The sequence below is a fragment of the Micropterus salmoides genome, unplaced genomic scaffold (assembly GCF_014851395.1).
Source record: "Micropterus salmoides isolate LMB-PRFRI ecotype aquatic unplaced genomic scaffold, ASM1485139v1 Ms_hic_scaffold_22, whole genome shotgun sequence".
Lineage (NCBI taxonomy): Eukaryota > Metazoa > Chordata > Actinopteri > Centrarchiformes > Centrarchidae > Micropterus > Micropterus salmoides.
In genome coordinates, this window is record NW_024041373.1 from 2,758,685 (window position 1) to 2,780,156 (window position 21,472).

Genomic DNA, 21,472 nt, shown 5'->3' on the forward strand with positions numbered 1-21,472 from the left:
ATCCTGACTTCTGGAGTTTTTTCGGCATCTCTTGGAACAATTCTTATAACTTCGCGGTCCGCCTCACATTCGGGTGCAAGAGCAGCCCTAAGATCTTCGACTCACTTTCTGAAGCACTCTGCTGGATCCTCCTCAACAACCACAAACTTTCTTACGTCATCCATTTGTTGGACGACTTTCTCACCATCACACCACCATCCTCACCTACACGGTCTTTCCACCCTCAAGTCAGCCTTTTCCCAGCTCGGCGTCCCCCTCTCCCTGGAAAAAACAGAAGGACCCAGCACTACACTCAAACTGAACAGAACTCAGTCATACACTAGCAAAATCTAGCTTATACAAAATTAAATTAGCCTCATCACTTACAAAAACACTTATACACATATGTTGCTTCTTAAGTGTAAGTGAGTCTGTAAATCTCCATTCGGGGTCTTTGGAATATAATAGCCACCTATAAGTTCTAAATGGCCCATCAGATCAACAGGAAATCCCGTGGCTATACAACCTTCCAATCAAAAGTTATTCAGGTCGCTCACACGAGCGATGGGTAACATTTACCCTAACCCTGAAACACCAGACAGAGAGTTGTTGCAGCTCCGTGAAATAAATTAAACCAAAAATGATTTTGAATTCACGGACAACTCTTCTCCAAACTAATGGTACAGCCATGGGTAAGAAATTTTAGCCTGCTTACGGCAATATTTTCATGGCATGGTGGGAAACAGCTGCACTCAACTCCTGTCCCAAAAAAACACTTTATTATTATACAGGTATGATCATATAATTAGAATACCATTAAAAAGTAGATTTATTTCAGTAATTCCATTCAAAAAGTGAAACTTGGATATTATATTTGTTCATTACACACAGACTGATTTATTTCAAATGTTTATTTCATTTAATTGTGATGATTAAAACTGACAACTAATGAAAATCCCAAATTCAGTATCTCTGAAGACCAATACAAAAAAAGGATTTTTAGAAATGTTGGCCAACTGAAAAGTATGAACAAGAAAAGTATAAGCATGTACAGCACTCAATACTTAGTTGGGGCTCCTTTTGCCTGCATTACTACAGCAATGCGGCGTGGCATGGAGTCGATCAGTCTGTGGCACTGCTCAGGTGTTATGAGAGCCCAGTTTGCTCTGTTAGTGGCCTTGAGATCTTCTGCATTGTTAGGTCTGGCGTATTGCATCTTCCTCTTCACAATACCCCATAGTTCCCCTTTGAGGGAACTCGAACTGCGTCGGTTACGACACTATGGGAACGCCTCTAGGCGTAGCAGGTCTGAACGTGAATGAAATCACTCCAATCCTATTGGTTTGCTGCTAGAACAGTAAGGTGTGACAGAATAACCGGAGGAGTATAAAGCACACCTGTACACACTCATCATTAGCTTTTTTCTATTCAGCAGGCGCTCTGTATGTTGTTTGAAGAAAGCTCCAGTCCTACAAGCAGTGTGTCTTACCTGAAGAAGAAGTCTACCAGCATGTCCGGCAACCAGATGTACAGAAGGTGTGTTTTTCCTTGCCCGCGGTACATCACGGATGGAGATTCTCATGAGATGTGTGTCTCATGTTTGGGGATGGAGCACGCCCGTGCAGCTCTCGAGGGGCCCGGTTCCTGGTTCTCGGCTTCTCCCGCTGGATCCGGAGACGCTGCAGGAATCCGACTCCGAGGAGGCGGACTTGCTCAGCGTAGTGGACGATGACTTCTGGGTGTCGGGGCGGCGTCATCAGGCGGGCTGCTGGAGGTGGTGACTATAGCCGTGGCTAAGCTCAACATCAACTGGCCACAGGAGGAGCAGACACCACAGGCTAGTGGTAAGCTTGATGAAAGGTTTCTTAAGCACCACACGCCACCTCTCTGCTAGCAGAGTAGAATAGCAGAGACCCCACGTCTATTCTTTCCTGATTTACATGATGAACTGAGTAAATCATGGGGCAGACCCTTCTCTACACGGCTTTCCACACCCCGATCACTGAACTACAGTAATGTGATGGGGGTTAGGGACCGTGGTTATGGGAGGATGCCTCGGGTGGAGGATGCGCTTGCGAGCTATCTCTCCCCTTGACTTGCGTCCTCCCTGGAGAAGCCGGCGGCGTTACCCTCCAAGCCTTCCCCACAAGAAGGCGTACATGGCAGTGGGCCAGGCAGGTGCGAGCTTGCACACCATGGCGGTGCTTCAAGCCTACCAAGCCGACCTGCTACAGGAGATTGTTCAGAGGGGGGGTCCCTCTGAGGAAGATCTGGCGGAGCTTCACAGAACCACGGAGCGTTAAGACGCAGGGCGAAGCGTTCTGGCTCATCTGCTGCATTTAGGGCTGAGGCTCAACGCAAACAAGAGTGTGGGGTAGGGGGTAGGGGTAGGGGTAGTATGGGATTCGACAACGATGCGGGCACAATTGTCGACACCATATTGGCTGCCGTGAAAGGGGTGAAGTTAGGCAATGCCATCACTATAAAACACTTTCAACGAGTGTTGGGTCTCCTGGCGGCTGCGTCCAGCGTAATACCATCTGGACTGCTGCACATGAGACCCCTGCAGTGTTGGCTAAGGACCAAGGGTTTTTCCCAGAGGGGAAATCCTTTCCGTCTGATTTGGGTTACGCGCAAGTGTCTTCGTTCCCTATCAGTTTGGAAGGAAACTTGGTTCCTGTCCCAGGGGCCCGTGCTGGGAGGTTCTTGTCGCCGGCTGGTCATTTCGACAGACGCCTCCCTCACGGGCTGGGGCGCGGTCATGGGCGGCCGCTTTGCAAGGGGATCCTGGCAGGTGCATCAGTCCAAGTGGCATATGAACTGTCTCAAGATGTTGGCGGTGTTCCAGGCTCTAAGGAGTTTCCTGCCCGATCTCCAAGGCCATCACGTCCTGGTTCGTTCCGACAACACAGCGGTGGTGGCCTATGTGAATTACCAGGGCGATCTGCGCTCGCATCCTCTGTACAGACTGGCGTGTCAGTCCCAGCAGAGGTTACTATCGCTCAGGATGATGTATCTCCTGGGGACGCAGAATCAGGAAGCAGACCTGCTGTCGAGGCAGGGGCTGAGGCCCGGGGAATGGAGACTTCACCCCCGAAGTGGTGGAGCTCTTGTGCGGAGAGTTCGGCCCCATAGACGTGGATCTGTTTGCGTCTCAAGAGACTACGCACTGCCCGCTATGGTTTTCTCTCGTTCCTCTAGCCCCGTTGGGTCTGACGCCATGGTACATTCTTGGCCAAGGCTACGTCTGTACGCTTTTCCCCCAGTCGCTCTGCTCCCGGGGATTCTGGAGCGGGTCCACCAGGAAAATGTCGGCCTACTGCTTGTAGCCCTGTTCTGGCCAACCCGGGTGTGGTTCTCTGACATCATGTTGCTCCTGGATGGCCCGCCGTGGCAGGTCCCTCTGAGGAGAGACCTGCTGTCCCAGGCGCAGGGCCGGGTTCTTCACCCTTGCCCCGCCGTATGGTGACTGTGGGTCTGGCGACTGTGGGTCTGGCCCCTGAGGGGTCACAGTACCTAGAGGCGGGTCTAACAGCCGGAGCAGTCGAGACCCTCCTCAGCTCCAGGGCCCCGTCCACACGGATCCTCCGTGGTGCCCGGAGGATGAGACCTGCGACTCAGTCCAAGGTTCCCACTCGGGATCTGGCGGTGGTTCTTGGGGCGTTGGCTGAGGCCCCCTTCGAACCCCTGGAGTCAGCTGAGGCTAAGCCCTTGACCCTCAAGATGGCCTTTCTCCTTGCTATCACCTCTCTGAGGAGGGTGGGGGATCTCCAAGCGCTTTCGGTTTCCCCGCAATGCCTGGAGTTTGCCCCGGGGAATATTAGGGCTATCCTGCACCCTCGTCCAGGATACATCCCTAAAGTGCCTTCTTGTGCGGCAGGGTCCACAGTGCTGCAGGCATTTCATCCTCCACCTCATGTGATGGCGGAGGATGGGAGACTTCATCTGCTCTGCCCTGTCAGAGCACTGATTATTTACACTCTGAGGTCCTCCCGTTGGAGGAAGGCTGACCAGCTGCTAGTGTATTTTGGGTCCCCCAGGGCTGGGCTCCCTGCACCCAAACATACTATTAGCAACTGGATTGTTCAGACTATTTCCCTGGCCTATCAGGTGCGCGGTTTGCCTTCACCTGTGGCTGTGAGGGCTCATTCTACCAGAGGCACGGCGGCCTCTCGAAGCCCTCCTGTGTGCAGATGCCAAGTCCTGAAAATGAAATCTGCATCTCCATAAAGTTGGTCAGCAGCAGGAAGCATGAAGTGCTCTAAAACTTCCTGGTAGACGGCTGCGTTGACCTTGGACCTCAGAAAACATAGTGGACCAACACCAGCAGACGACATGGCACCCCAAACCATCACTGACTGTGGAAACTTTACACTGGACTTCAAGCAACATGGATTCTGTGCCTCTCCTCTCTTCCTCCAGACTCTGGGACCTTGATTTCCAAAGGAAATGCAAAATTTACTTTCATCACTGCACGTAACTATGGACCACTCAGCAGCAATCCAGTCCTTTTTGTCTTTAGCCCAGCTTCTTACGCTGTTTCTTGTTTAAGAGTGGCTTGACACAAGGAATGCGACAGCTGAAACCCATACGTCTGTGCGTGGTGGTTCTTGAAGCACTGACTCCAGCTGCAGTCCACTCTTTGTGAATCTCCCCCACATTTTTGAATGGGTTTTGTTGCACAATCCTCTCCAGGGTGCGGTTATCCCTATTGCTTGTACACTTTTTTCTACCACATCTTTTCCTTCCCTTCGCCTCTCTATTAATGTGCTTGGACACAGAGTCTGTGAACAGCCAGCCTCTTTAGCAATGACCTTTTGTGTGTTGCCCTCCTTGTGCAAGGTGTCAATTGTCGTCTTTTGGACAGCTGTCAAGTCAGCAATCTTCCCCATGATTGTGTAGCCTACAGAACTAGACTGAGAGACCATTTAAGGGCCTTTGCAGGTGTTTTGAGTTAATTAGCTGATTAGAGTGTGGCACCAGGTCTCTTCAATATTGAACCTTTTCACAATATTCCAATTTTCTGAGATACTGATTTTGGGGTTTTCATTAGTTGTCAGTTATAATCATCAAAATTAAAACGAATGAACACTTGAAATATATCAGTCTGTATGGAATGAATGTATACATTATACAAGTTTCACTTTTTGAATGGAATACTGAAATAAATCAACTTTTTGATGATATTCTAATTATATGACCAGCACCTGTAGATACCTGGATGATATTTGGGGAATCTGGCCCTACTCGAGACAGGATTTTGATATCTTTGTGACCTCCCTGAACAACCACAATTCATCTATCAAATTGAAATAGTGTATTAGCCAGACTGCCGTGGACTTCCTCGATACCACCACCTTTAAGGGCCCAGATTTCGACTCTACCCTCAGACTTGACCTCAAGGTGTTCTTTAAAGAAACAGACACACATGCCTTACTACACAAATCCAGTTTTCATCCAAAGCACACATTTGCAGGTCTAATAAAGTCACAACTTCTGAGATTTCATTGGATTTTAAGAACAGAGGATTTTAAAGTAGCCACAAACATGCTATTCTCAGCTCTGTCCAACAGAGGGTACTGCAGGTCCTTCTTACGCTGAGCTTTGAAAAGCTTTCAGCACCCTAAGCTGCTCACTACTGATTCTCTCCTTCCTGTTATCACTACCTATTTGCCCGCAGCAGTACAGCTTGTTAGGACACTCAAAAATAATTTCCACTATTTGACATCTACTACTCAGCTGTTACAGAACCATAGACTCATTGCTGCATACAGAAAGAACTAAAACCTGCAGGACACTCTAGTTAGAGCCAAGCTGGGAACATCTACTGACTCTAGACCCACTGGTCACGGAGAATTTTTCAGGCACTGATCCTCCAGTGTAATCCCAGGTGGTCCGCAGCCCAGAGACGACGTGAGGAGAGGCTCTGGATACACCGCCTGGGCACTTTGATTCCACAGGGCCTCAATGAGAGGTGAGGGCTCGGACATTCAATGCGAAGGCGCAGCTGCCTTCAGCGTCGACATTTCAAAATTTTCTTCCCTAACTGGCCCGCGCCTCGTTGTCTGCTGTCCTGATGCCTTCCTCTCAACAGGGCTCCCCCACTTTATGCACTTGTTTCACAGAAGGTATATATATTTATGTAAAACTCATTACCTCAGGGCACATCATTTCATGGTGTCCTCTTGCTGTTTTATGTATGGTTTATTTGTCTCCAACACATCAGCTACTGCTACCTCAGCCTTTCTTTGTCTGCCCAAGTTTATTTAGGAAGCACTGTTTTTTGTTCAAGGTGAATTTTTAGGGCCCGAGCACGACCGTGTGAGGTCCCTATTGAATTTGCTCGGAATATATATATTTAGGGCCCGAGCACGACCGTGCGAGGTCCCTATTGAATTTGCTCGGATTATTATTAGGGCCCGAGCACGACCGTTGAATTTGCTTGGATTATTAGGGCCCGAGCACGACCGTGCGAGGTCCCTATTGAATTTGCTCGGATTATTATTAGGGCCCGAGCACCGTGCGAGGTCCCTAAACATACTCGAAAACTCACCAAAATTTGCAAACATGTCAGAACCGGTGAAAAATTTCGTATTCTACAAGTTTCGCACATGGGCGTGGCAAAATGACTCGCTAGCGCCACCTAGAAAATTGGAAATGATTAGCCCCTCGTTCACGTTCAACCTACATGTACGAAATTTTCTGGGGACATGTATCATATCAAGACGCACAAAAAAGCCTCAAGAACCCATAGCCTAAAGTCAACAGGAATCGGCCATTTTGAATTTTACGGCCATTTTTGGATGATTTACACACTTCGTACTTTAACGAACTCCTCCTAGGGATTTAGTCGGATCGACGTCAAATTTCTGCTGTGCCTTCTAAAGGCATTGACGATGAAAAGTTGTGCTATTTGCGAGTTTTCGTCAATGGGCGTGTCCGTGGCGTCGATGATTCGCAATGAAACAGGAAGTTGTTGTAACTTCAGTGTACATGCTCACATCTGGACCAAACTGTACATGTAGGATGAGAGTCCCGCCCTGAACACATGTACATTCCGACATTCACCCACAGTCATAGCGCCACCTGCTGGCAATAGAAAGTGACCTTTAACGAAGCAGCCCCCGCCGCATGTTTCACCTACGTGCACGAATTTTCTGTGGTACGTGTATCTTGTCCAGACGCACAAAAAAGTCTCTTGGAGCCATAGCCTAAACCCAACAGGAAGTCAGCCATTTTGAATTTTACGTCAAATTTTGGATGATTTACACACTTCGTACTTTAACGAACTCCTCCTAGGGATTTAGTCCGACCGACCTCAAATTTCTGCCGTGCCTTCTAAAGGCATTGAAGATGAAAAGTTGTGCTATTTGCAAGTTTTCGTCAATGGGCGTGTCCGTGGCGTGGCGTCAAAGATCAAGTCTTCGCCATGACACAGGAAGTTGTTGTAACTTCAGTGTACATGCTCACATCTTAACCAAACTTTACGTGCTTGATAACTCTCCCACCCCGCTATGGAGGACCGATCCTGACACAGTCAGAAATAAATACAGAAATAAATAAATGCTCAATAAATAAATAAGCATCCAATTAAATAAACAAAAAATAAAGTAAATAAATAAATGTAGGTAGTAATTAAATTATACAAGGAGACATGAATGTATATATTTTAATTAGTGCCTTTACTTATTCACCTTTGTTATAATTACCTTATTTGTTTATTCAACTTTATTTATTACAATTTTTTTAATGTATTTATTTATGTGTGTGTTTTAATATTTTGTCTGTTTTATTCTTCCTTTGTATTTATTTACCTTATTTATTTTCAGCCATGGTATTTATTTCTGCCTGTCTTTTTTAAATTTTTGTATGCATTTCTGCCTCATTATGCAAATGAGGAGGGGCTGTGTCTCAAGGGGTCATCTTCTCTGCTATTGGTGGACCAGTCAGACAGGAGAGCTCTAGGCCTACTCTGCCTGCAGACATCAACGATCTTGCCCCTCACACAGTCAGATGGCTTCCTTCAGTGCGCTGAGGTGTTTAACAACTCTGAAGACACTACCAGCCATGTCTTCCTTCTCTTTTCACGTAGACGCTCCGACAGACAGTGCTTTCAGTTTGCTGCATGCATGGACACAGAACTGCGGTATAGGGAGAAGCACACGGTCAGCTGGCTGCAGCTAAATCTGGAGTGCACTCGTATTCAATTCTGTATGGTAAATTCAGTTTTAACGGAGCAGAGCGAGCTGACAGGCAGAGTTAGAGACTTTTTCTGTCCGTTTCTCTCTTTACAAAGACGCATGTTGCAGTCAGAGTCTTCTCTGAGATGCGAGCACGACATACAACACAATTTATCAAATTACACATCGGATATACAGTATGAAAATAAGATTGATTGGATTATACTCACAGGAAGTATAAAACCTGTTACATGCGTAACACAGTAATGTCAGGGAAATTACTTTACTTAGATTTCAGGACTGCAGTTGTACATTTGAAATACCTTCCTACCTTTCTGATAGGAAGCCTTCTTGAGGTGGTATAAAACATTTCTTCATATATTCTGATTTGAGTTGTGGACAACTATGACCACATGAATTAAAAAAATTAAACATTTCACTGCCCAAGTCAGCTATAACACAAATCTTGTTCATTAGACTACATGCTGTACAGTATTTGTGGACAGATTTTGTCCCAGGATTTATTATGCATTTCTTCTTCTTCGTTGCATGATTTAGAATAATAAGGTGAGAAATGGGTCTATTCTGAGTTCATCCTGCACTGCAGCAGCTAATAAAGTCTATTTAATCCCAAAAACGCTTTTCTTTTAGGCAGGCTGGAGCAGAAAACAACTCACCTTTCTCAAGTTGTACAGTAATGTCACATGTGTATGAAGGTGGATCAAACAAGCTAATCTTAAATGTCAAAGTAGAGAGGAGCCTAGTAGGCCTATTTATTTTCATTCATTACACAATATGAATAAGCTATGCAGACAGTTGTAAAGAAAGAACATCTTTTTCTTCTGTTCTCTACTTGTTATAGTTACACAGTATTAGGGGTGTGGGCTGTATTAAAAGTATCCACTGTTCTCCCATGCTCTAACACACAGTAACGATGAAATGTGTGCTGTTCTCACATTCTTCCTCTGTATGTACACATAAACAACAAGACAGGGAAATATAAAAGGAATTTATTTTATTGTTTGGGTACATTATTGTTCAGTGTACATGCTCACATCTGAAACAAACTTTACGTGCTTGATAACTCTCCCACCCCGCAGACATCTACACGTCAATACCGATTTATATTCATAGCGGCAAGTGCTATGTAGCTCCACATAGGGGACACAGGAAGTGACATATAACACCTTCATGCGGCGTCATAACCGCGTAGCAAATTCACAGCCGCACCGGCAGAGCTCCAGAATATGCAACTCGGCCGGCTCACACGCGGACGCGCTTCCAAGTGCGAGGGCCCGCCCAACGCTGCTTGCAGCTTTAATTTATCTTTATTTTTGCTATTTTTTTCTGTGGAAATGTCCTTAGCTGCACACTATCCCTTTTGTACCTCCTAAGCTTCCATAGTGCTCATCTCCCACAGTCTCGTTTTGCACCGCTGAGGGCAAGTTGTGTGGAAAAGTACTGCTGGGCTAATATACTGTTTTCTTTGGAAATTGAACCAATTACGTTATAGCTTTCAATACATATTGTGCGATGTCAATACAGTTATGTCACGTAGCAGTTTTGTGTTAGTTTGACCGTTAAAATATGTTTTTGCAGTGTTTTCATTTTAACTTTCTAGCTGACATTTTTACCATGGCAGGCGGGCCGTGTCATGTGATCAATGTAGCTCATCGGAGATTTCAACGTCTCTTCCCTTGAGTAAACGCTGTATTTTGTATGTTTAGGAAGCAGAGGTGCAGTAAGAGGATTCTGGCTAGAAGGCAATTAATGTGTATTGTGTTCTACAGGTATGTGTTTTCCTTCTGTTTATTAATGTAATTTTAATGTCTCTATCACCTCACCCACACACTGTTTATTCAGCCCACCAGGTGTCGCTGTTATGCTATTTTGTTTTAAGGAAATGTACTGTTTTTATGTAATTGTTGCATTTAATTAATTTTCTGGACAGTGTTAATGGCTCTCCATGAGTAGTGTGCACTCTGAGGAAAATACCTCATGTATGTGTTAAAGTAATGTATTTGTAATGTATTTTAAATACATGAAGTGCTCAGTCACGTTTTGCATCGCTAAGGGAAGCAGAGGTGCAGTAAGAGGAAGCCAGAAGGCAATTAATGTGTATTGTATTCTACAGGAGCCACTAAAATGTAAAAAAAAGAAGCCATCTTGAGTCATCCTTCACACACCCCTAACCACATCCGTTACATTTACAAAAAATTATGGTTTCACCCACCTTGTATCTATTATATATTCTCAGTGTGGGGTAGTTTGGAATGTGGTACAAAACATCTCTTCTCCAAGATATCTCATTTCAGGAACTACGCTTGTAATCTGCCCAGCAACAGCATGGCGATTCGTGGAGTCAGAGGACAAACATTGGGGTCAGAGGACTTGGGCCAATCATGGACTGACCTACACTTTTGTTTTATTGTTTTATGACATGACGATGTATACTAAAACACTGGGTCAGGGAGAGATAGCCAGTCAGACTTCATGAACTGATACAGCTTGTTGTTTGTCAGGGAAAGGAAGATCGACCCAGAGCTCTGTAAGCTTTATTCATTTACTTGTAATAAAACTGATTAACTTGGACCAAAAACTTCTTCTCCTATTGCTTCATGAAAGAACACCCAGGACCAAGGACTACACATAGTTTAAAAAGGGTACTTTAAAGTCACGGTCCAACAACACACTGGGTGTTTATTTCAACCTGATTTGAGCACTACAGTAATTTGATTGCAAAAACTACAAAAACTAGCTCCTGACTACACTATGTCACTGGAGGACCCCCACCTCACAGGAAGTGGGAGGTTTCAAGGCTCCATGAAGTTGTTTATTTCCTGGTTCAAGCGTTGCGTTCACTCACTTTTGGACGACAGAACTCAACTCAAGTAAGATTTTTTTGCCTGTCTTTTCTAAAGATAGAAACGTTATTAATTATTAATTCATTAAAATTCTTGCAAAACGGACCATCACAACTCACTTCTCACAACTTTTTTCACCATTTTTTAGTTGCTCAGTACAGTTAAAATCAGTCGACTGGACGCTGGTTCAGTATCGACGTGGCTGAATGAGACATCGGGATCGCTGTCCACCGACGGTAAGAGGGACCTCTTACCCTCGTCGCCACCGCCAGCAGTGCCAGGCTGCCCAGGGTGGACCACAGACGGCCCAGAATACAACCAACTACTCCAGAGAATACAGGTATGAGGGGAGCGGTAGAGCGACCCGAGGGAACTCCGCGTCGCTGGTCCCCAGAACCACAGCCAGAGACATAGAGGGACAACTCTCCCATGTTCTCTCCCTCTCCATCCTACGCCTTTGAACAGCCTCTCTCTCCTGACTTCCTCTCCTCTCCAGTCCCTGAGCAGACTGCTACTCCTGTCTCCCCTTCGCTCTCTCCATCCTCTCAGGTGATAACTGACACATACATGACTCCTCTCCCCAGGTAGTTAACCTGCCCCCTGCTCCAAAAACTGGACTAGGTCCAGTCCAAAGACAACTGACTTTTGGCCCAGCTGTCGCTGCTACACCAGCACCTGCACTTACACACCGCCCCACTAGACACATCAACACACAGAGGAAAATTAAGGAGTGGTGCCTGACAGCCAGGAGGAGATGGCTCATTATTGGTGACTCAAATGTGGCCAGATTTGCACCTTTTTAATGCCCAGATCAACAGGTGGACAGCTTTCCTCGAGCCACCTTCAGGCATGCAGAAGCCATCCTGGCCAAAACCAACATCTGCACCACAGTCCAAAAAACCGTTTTACTTTGTCTGCAGCCCAGTTTGCTCTACTCAGCAGGGGACTTAACTTCATTCCAACAACCAGCAGCAACCCAAATTTCAAAAACCCTAGAACAGTATCACAGACGACTTTAATTACCAACTTACTTTGAACATAAACCTGACACACAACCACCACTCCCAAGTCCCAGTGTGTCCCCCCTAAGGGTAAGTTACTTCCAGACATTGACGCACTCATCCAGACAGACTTACAATATCTCCAAAACCAATTTAGATTCGGCTGGGTTAAACCAAATTTGAACAAATATGAATTTGAAGCACTAGACCAATTATGACAGAATAAGAACATCATCATCAAACCAGCCGACAAAGAAAGCGCAGTGGTTATCATGGACAGGGAACAGTACCTATGAGAAGTACAGACAGCTACATGACACAACTTACTACAAGCCAAAAAACCATTTACAAGGACCCCAAAGAAGGTTAAAGTCAAGGGCAACTGGACTTGGTTGAAGATACTAGAAGATGTTTCGTCCCTCATCCAAAGGAGAAAGGACAACAACCACACAACGCATGAAACACACAACAGATGGGTGAAAAACCTGTCAGATAGGGAACTCACCCAACCAGAGAAAGACGTTCTGACCAAAGAATTAAACTTTGCCATTATACCACAGCAGCTACCTATAGTGGACCTCATCACAGCCACAGGCCATTAGGAAAAGCAAATTAACAGAAACAGAGGCGGCACAGCTCAGACTAAAGGTATCTGCAGCCCTTTCTAATGCGAAGGCTCCCCCTTCCATCCTCACCATCCAAGAAAGGAAGGCTGTGACATCACTGAGCAAGGATCAAAACATCACTGTCCTACCTGCTGACAAAGGAAGATGCACGGTAGTCCTTAACACAGCGGATTACCAGAACAAGGTCAACACACTACTAATGGACACAAACACACATGAGACACTGAGGCAAGAAAGACAACACCATCCCGTGAACAATATCACCGTTTGTATCCTGGACAAGCCACTCCATGCATTTATGGACTACCCAAGATACACAAAGAAGGAGCCCCACTCAGGCCGATTATCAGCAGCATCAACTTGGTCACCTACAACATTGCCAAACACTTTTCTACCATTTTAGCTCCCTTGGTGCCACACCACATCCAAAACTCCATTGACTTTGTAAGCAAAGTTTGAGGACTGAAACCAGATGAAACCTATCACATGACTTCTTTGTTCACCTGCATCCCCACCATAGAAGCAGTAGAAACCGTAAAGAAACGGCTAACAGAAGACCACACCCTGGACAACAGAACTAGCCTCAGCCCTGACCAGATCTACTCGACCTCTGTCTAAACACCACCTATTTCCAGTACAACGGAGGATTCCACAGACAGAAGCATGGCTGTGCCATGGGTTCACCGGTATCCCCGATTGTGGGGAACATCTACATGGAAGAAGTGGAGAGCAAAGCCCTCAACTCCTTCAGAGGAACAGCACCGAGCCACTGGTACAGATATGTGGATGACACCTGGGTCAAAATTAAAAGCCAAGAAGTGCTAGCCTTCACAGAACACATCAACTCTGTGGACAGCAACATCAAGTTCACACGAGAAGATGTCCACAACAACAGTTTGGCCTTCTTGGACTGCGCTGTACATATTGAAGAGGACACAAGCCTGCAAATTGGTGTTTACAGAAAACCCACACACACAGACCAATACCTACTCTTCGATTCACACCACCCACTGGAGCACAAGCTGGCAGTCATGAGAACACTGCACCACAGAGCAGAAAACATACCAACAAGCACCCAAGCCAGAGAGAAGGAACTGAAACACCTGAAGGGGGCGCTTATAGGCTGTGGATACCCTAAATGGACCTTTGTGAACAGCCACAACATCCAGAAAGAACCAAACTACAGGGGATGAGGAAAAGAAGGTCAAACGCAACAACATTGCCATTCCATACGTGTCTGGAGTATCAGAGAAACTCAGGAGGATGTTCAACAAACACAACATCCCTGTGTTTTTTAAACCCAAGAACACGCTAAGACAGACAACCACTACACAAATCCATGGCTCAACACAGAAGGGCCAACTCCTCAGGACAAGACTCTGCAGTTTACTTACATCTGAAGGACAGAGGACACTCGTTTGAGGACCACCGGATGCACATTTTAGACAGATGGATGAAGATGGATGGTTTGAAAAAGGTATCATGGAAGCCATCTACACCCGGGTTGAGAAGCTGTCGTTGAACAGAGGAGGGGGCCAACGCCACCACTTATACCCCACTTACAATGCGGTCCTTTCACCTCAACAAACGTAACCTATTGGCCTCAGGTGAGGATGCCAACAATGGTCGTTCACTCTTGGCCTTGGGTAATCCTAACAACAATAACGACTGTTGTTACAACAGCCAGGAACACTAACGAACCAGCGGTATTGACAATTCTGACAAACGACCCCACTGAGGTTAAATAGCTTAGTTTCCCTACCAGTCAGTCAGAACTGAAGAAGTCCTTTGGATGTCCATCGCAGGGCCACACATAAACAAACAACCACTCATGCTCACACCTAAAGACAATTTAGGGTCACCAATTAACCTAGTCCGCATGTCTTGCTAACGTCTATGCTAACATTTTCATGGCATTTCGAGAGAGGATTTTGACCAATTTGTACATATTCTCAACCACCATAACCCTGCTATCTGTAAGGGCAGAAAATAGTTTTCTTCCTACACTTATCATATTTTATGCAAGTACTTATAAGAGTGCTATTTTTCTCCTTTTATGTCTTATATATTGTTTTAAATCTTTAACCTGTTCCATCTTTATTATTGTTCTACAGGTCATTTAGTGCTTTAACACACCCTGAAGTGAGTTTTTCAGTGTAAAAATAAATCGTGTTGATATGTCAGGAGCTACAGTGACCACAAGTGTTTCTTTTGTCCCGCAGCTAATGTGGTGACTTTCTCTGTGTTGCAGCATGTATTGAAACATATTTTTCTTATATTATACCAACAGATTATGCCAAGAGTGAGGATCAGAAGGACAGACAGAGTTTTGATTCAGCCAGATGTTTTCATGCACATTTTGGAAATACGTATAAAAACAGCTGGATAGAAACACAACTATTTTTGCATTATTTTGAGAATTTATATTTATGTTATGAATATTCATTTTCATATTGTTCATATTATTGAAGAATTTTTTTATAAAATGGATTGACATTGCCAATAAAAAACATTTTGAACAAGTATACGGTTGGGTTACTTTTGTGATTTATTTTTTTTTATGGTGGAAAACACTTAATGGCTTATTTCAACAACCCGAAACATAAAACGGTGTTGAAACAGTATTAGATTACAAAAAAGCCAAAAGAAAACAAACCAAAAGAAAGAAGGTAATTGTAATTCTTATTAAAGTATCATAATGTGCGTCTGTATTGCAAGAATCTTGCTAAATGTGGTTGATGGATTTTATCGTTTGAGTTTGAGAACGTGCGCCGCTTTAAATGTTGCCGCTGCAAGGAATTGTGGGATGGCATTCTCTCCTTTCCTTTCGTAAAGGATGGTCAGGTGTACCCTATGCTAAAGGAGATATGAAAGGAAGCATTGAGGCACCTTTCCTTAGCTTTTAGAGAATTCGAACATGGCTGCCACTGAAATACTTCCGGTTCACTTCACTCATTAGGAACGTTCCTGTTCCGTTAATCAGAAGGTCAGTGGTTCAATCCCCGGCTCCTCCAAGCTGCATGTTGAAGTGTCCTTGGGCAAGGTGTGTGTGAATGTTAGTTTATTTTTGAGCACTTAGGCTCAGTGTATAAATGTGAGTGAATGGTGAATGTAATGTAGTGTAAAAGCACTTTGAGTGGTCACAAAGACTAGAAAGGCTCTATACAAAAACAGAGCATTTACATTTACATCCCATAACCCTAACCAAACCACTCAGAGACCAAGGTCCCCCGAGTGGTTCAAACCCCCAAACCCTTTAAAGAACTCCACATCGTGACCGTCTGAGAACATTCTGGGACCATTACCAGGCAACATCCTTGACACCAGCGGGGATGTTCTGGGAATGTAACAAAAAAGATTTTTGGTTTTTGTTTTCTGTTTGTCTGTTTTTCCGTTTTGATTTTAAAAACAGAAAACCCCAAAAACGACTGTTCTGATTTGGTTTTGAAACAAAATAATCAAAGAATGAACCATACACGGATTGTGCTTCTACCCTCCACACTTAATTTGTGTGTGTGTGTACTCTACATGTTTTGTAAAACAAACTCTTTTTGCTTTAAAATGTTTTTTGTGGCTGTGGCGTTTGGTTGATTGGCTGCTTTATTCTGTTATTTCTATAAGACGTGGCAGGTTATTTAATATCTGTAGGTTGTCTTACAATTTGGCACCACCATCACCGTCATTTCCACTGGTACTCAAGGAATATGAAAATTGATAGGGATGGATAGAATTCTAGTTTTGCTTCAGTTTTTGTTATTTTTATGTACCATATGACTAAATAAAAGTCAGTACTTTTGTGCACCTTAATTTATTGCATTGTATAAATCTCCTTTTAAAAATATTGTGTAAATTTAATGAAATCTCCCGTACATTTCAATGTTTCTCTTACCCTGGGAAAATGACCCTGTTGGCTGGCCATGTGTGACTTCCTACCATCTTTTTCCCCAGACTAGCTCATCAGCTACACATATCTGACATAAGTGGGAAACCCTGCCTTTCCTCTCCTAGCTTTTTATGGACAAATATCATGACAGGTTTTGGGGTCAATGTGTTTATTTCAGTGCCTTTGTACTTTGCTGTGTGACCTGTAAGCTGTAGGGTCAGGGTGAATGTGCTGAAGTGTCAAGTCCTATCTTGGATATTTGGAGGACATAGGCACTTTGTATAACAAAGACCACTTTGCCCAGATTAGAGTGGGGAACGGTGACGTATGAACCTTGTTATTTCCTGCTGTGGTTGAAGCTAATTTGTTGCTAACCTTCAGTTATTGTACTGTTTTCTCATGGCTGGCTTTCCTCTCTGCTGGCATGTTACCAATGTTTGTATTGGTGGATTTGTCCACCCAAAATTCTTACGAGTTGTGTTATTATACAGAACTTGATTTACAATGGTATAATGCAGCATTTTTTGTCTCTCAGAATGAAGACTTTCCTTCCTTAAGCCTAAGCCCACAGTGGTCAAAGAGGTAAAGTTACTTTCCACGACGGAATTATGTCCCCAAAGGATGTTACCACTTTCGCCTCTTCCCTCCTAATTCTAGATCCTATGAGTATAGGCAAAGTCTTACTGAATGCCAGCCCTCTGTCCATCAGCAGCTGGATGAACAAAAGCACCCCAGCATGTACTGGTCCTGCAGCAGAGGGGCGACGTGCTGGACCACCTTCCACACCATGAGGAGCTGCACATTTATGTGGAGAGGCCACAGGCCGTCCACAACCTGGGAGAGGCATGTCCTGCCCCACCCCAGCAGGGAGGCATGTGTGAAAACTGAGATGTAGCCCAGCAAAACCCCAACCAACAGAGAATGGGGGTCCTGCCAGCAGGCCAGATCCAGACTTACTTCCCCTAACCCTAAGCAGGGTGGGGAGAGAGAATCTGACAGTTTTCAGTAAGCCCAGGCTGCTTGTTAATTGTCTAACATGCAGCAGGCTCACACAATGTGGGGAAATTGAGAAACAGTGGTTCTGTAAGTTCTGTAAAGTGCAACACAAAGGACATGCAGTTTACAAGAAACTCATTTCCCCCCAATGTCACTGTCGCCTGCCGTGCATAATGTGTACAGCACACACACTGTCACACACCCCTGGATGAATGATGGAATATGTGACTAATGCCGTGATTACCAAGGTTATTATAGATTGGTATTTTTCATTAGTTTTTATTTATATTTCATTTTGACTTTTTCAAATTCAATTTAGTTTCAATTAGTTTTTAATGTGGGTTTGCTAGGTATAGTTTTTATTTTTTGAAAATACTCAGTTTTAGTTTAGTTTTTATTAGTTTCAGTGTTAGCTTTTTTTAGTCTTTGTCGCTGCAGGATGCCAAGCTCAGTTTAGTTTAGTTCAGTCCAGTTTAGTTTTTTCACATTAGAAATAATGCAGATTTGTGAAACGGGACACCCTTTTTTAAGCTATCTGAAACTTGTACATAGGGGCCCAAACACTAAGCAAATATATATATATTTGAAGTACTAAAACATTGTCTTCATAAATACTACAAATAAATGAAGCCCATGTAATCAACAGTATCATTTCTAACCTACATATAGAAAACATTAGGAGCAAATTACCCTAATCCCCCTACCCAGTGGTCCCAAGACATTTATCACATCTGTCTCTAGCTCTATTATTCTTGGTTAAATAGGTGAAATACAATTCATGGACAGCTAAGAAATTGGAAGGTAGTGTAGGCTCCCCTTGGAGCCACAAACAACAGGTCCTCTGCACCCTGAAGGCAAGTGTATATCTATCTATCTATATATATATATATATATATATATATATACAATATTGTAATAGGCACTATATTAACTTATTGGGAGAAAACTGATAGTTCTATGTAAAATCAGACATAGAGCACCCCCATATCGCAAAAATGGCATGATCCTTATTTCACTGCAAAGTTTCGACTGTGAGATTGACAGTCGAATAAGGCTCTGCCCATCGAAGCATTGAATCTTCAACTATATACAGTATAATGGTTTAAAGGATAGGTGCTGGAAAGACCGAAATAACGTGCAGAATGCCTCAATCAGTTAATATTAAATCAATGAGTGAACTCAAAGGTCACACAAACACGTATAGTTTGTGTTATTGAACATTTTCAAGTGTACAACTAAATTTTACTGTGAATAAAGTAAAAATAAAAATAGATTTGTGTTAGACTATAAAATTATAAACTACTAAATTCCTGTGAGTTGCAATAAAACAGGAAATTATGTTATAGTTCCACAGAGGTCTGTCCAATTAATACAAAATTTGGGCCTGTACTCTCCAGTGCCTCACTAAGGCTGTGGGAAATTTTGGAAACAATTGGCAAACAGGTGGCAGTTTAGTTGCAAAATCAAAAAAGTGCACTAAAATTATTTTTCCAATGTACTCTTTTTAAATTCAATATTTTCTAATCACTGTCCTGATCTGCACCTGCAACTTGCGTGTTCCCCTTGGGACTGTAGGTCCCTTACAACAAACCTGCGGGTTACCCAGCTCGACTTGCGCAGGGGGGCTTGGACCCCGATGATACCTGCTTGCAGGTCTAGTTATTTTTTATTCTTCCATAGGTAAAAGTCAAACTGCAGCCTAAACTGTAAACATTCTGTAAGTTATTTATATAGACTGCTGCATCCACCTCCAACACGATAAATGACACTTCAACCAGCAAGTGGCGCTTTAATCAAGGTAAATGCGTTTTGGCCTTTAACTCCCACAAAGTACGCTGCACATTCAGAAATCTTAAATCCTTATGTTCCCTTAATTAAGCTGCATCTCGTGATATACCACACCCATTACAAAATATGTGGAAGTTGCTTTTTCAAACTCCTCCTAGGAGAAAAGTCAGATCAGCACGAAACTTTGCATGTAGAATCCATGGCTGACTAAACATTATTAAAAGAATCTTGATAATCCAAAAATTATGCAAGACATAAAGGAAAATCTTCCTGTACAGTCAAAGAAGGAAGTGATATCCATGTAGGTTTGACCAATTAATACCAAACTTGAGTTAGTAAATTCCCATGCCCCACAGAGGCTCTACGCAAAATTTTGCCATTATGCGACAGGGGTCATGCGACTTGTTAGTGTTACAGGGTCTCAGGTGTGAATTGGGAGCAGGTGTGTTAAATTTGGTGTTATCGCTCTCACACTCCTTCATACTGGTCACTGCAAATTCAACATGGCACCTCATGGCAAAGAACTCTCTGAGGATCTGAAAAAAAGAATTGTTGCTCTACATAAAGATGGCCGAGACAATAAGAAGATTGCCAAGACCGTAAAACTGAGGTGCAGCACGGTGGGCAGGTTCCACTCAGAACAGGCCTCGCCATGGTCGACCAAAGAAATTGAATGCAAATGCTCAGCGTCAGAGGTTGAAGGGGTGGGGTCAGTTCTGCCTGTCAGCTCTCATACCGTACACTGCACACTCAGTATCCTGCCCAAGGACACTTTGACACTTTGAGCCAGGATTGAACCTCCAACCTTCCAGTTAACAGCCAACCCACTCTACCTCCTGAGCCACAGCCGCCCTGAAATTGTTGGCCACCCAAAACCCTATGCAGAGTCGCAGTCTAACACACTTCTCTGCTCCTCCATTTCAGGAGTTACCTAGTCAAAACCCCATAGTGACGGTGAAATTATTGAGATCAAAGGTAAACAGAAGAGGAGCTGTGAATAAAAACCTCATAAAAATTAAAACCATAAGTGCAATAGTGCAAAATAATAGGAGAATTAAATGTGGACTTTTAAACATCAGATCTCTCTCCTCTAAAGGTGAACTAGTAAATGAATTAATATCAGATTATGATATTGAATTTATTATTGTAGGGCATTTTAATATTCATGTGGACGTTGAGAATGATAGCCTTAGTACTGCATTTATCTCTCTATGAGATTCAATTGGCTTCTCTCAAAGTGTTCATCTGTTCATTCTGCCTCGTAAATCTTGATCCCTGTCACCTGTGTTGTTCCCACCCTGCTCGTTAGTCCCTGTGTGTATATTTGTTGATGTTTCTGTTTAGTCTTTGTCCGGTCATTGTAGTGTTTAGACGCTCTGTCTCATGTTGTGGACTTTGCTCGTCATTCCCTGCCTGCCTGTCTGCCTGGCTCGGTTAAGTCCTCCTCAGAGGGGCCACCCCCTTGGTCACAGTCTTTGAGCAGATCGGCCTGGTACGCCTGCAGGACGGCCATGTCGCCCGACATGGCTTGGTGGGCAGCGCCGGCGTCTTGAGGGATGATGCGAGGGTGGGAGAAAGGTAGCTCGCTAACGCCTCCTCAACCCGAGTCATCGCTCCGTAGCTGTGCTGCTCTTAATGTATGCCACGTTACTGTAATCCAGCAGAGGGAAAGTAGTCAGTCGTGCAGTAAATTTTTGTGTAAATCGGGAAAAAATGGCAAAGATCGGCGCGGACGCCTCAGCAACCGCGGGCCTGAGCAACGGGGAGGGTGCATCCGACCTTCCACCAAAAAGAGAGCTGCACGAGACCTCAGCACCCTCAGGGACAGGGCCTCGCAATGGCCGCAGGCAGCCCCCTCGAGAGCTGCTCTCGAGGGATGTCGCATGCCCCCTCGAGAGCTGCCTGGGCATGCGACATCCCTTGGCAGGAAACACACATCTCGTGCTAGACATGATCTCTTCTGCTTCGTTGGGAACTTCCAGGAAATACGATCTTTCAATAGTGGAGCTTTCAAACATGCTCAGAGTTCCTGCTGAATAGAAAAAAGCTAATGTGTCCTGTGTGCCGGCATGCTTATATACACCTCCAGTTGCGCCGTCACATGCTACCGTTTTAGCAACACCAATAGAATTGGAGTAGTTTCATTCATGACTCA

At 44.3% G+C, this 21,472-nt stretch overlaps 1 protein-coding gene across 1 annotated transcript in view; it reads right to left on the minus strand.

Moving 5' to 3' along the window:
• Window positions 1–11,454, minus strand: part of LOC119917680 (ras and Rab interactor 2-like) — a 15,059-nt gene extending 3,605 nt beyond the window's left edge. The window contains exon 1 of the mRNA XM_038738098.1: window positions 11,271–11,454. Within this exon, the coding sequence (XP_038594026.1) occupies window positions 11,271–11,454 (184 nt within the window). The remainder of the gene's footprint in view (window positions 1–11,270) is intronic.
• Between the last annotated feature and the right edge of the window lie 10,018 nt (window positions 11,455–21,472).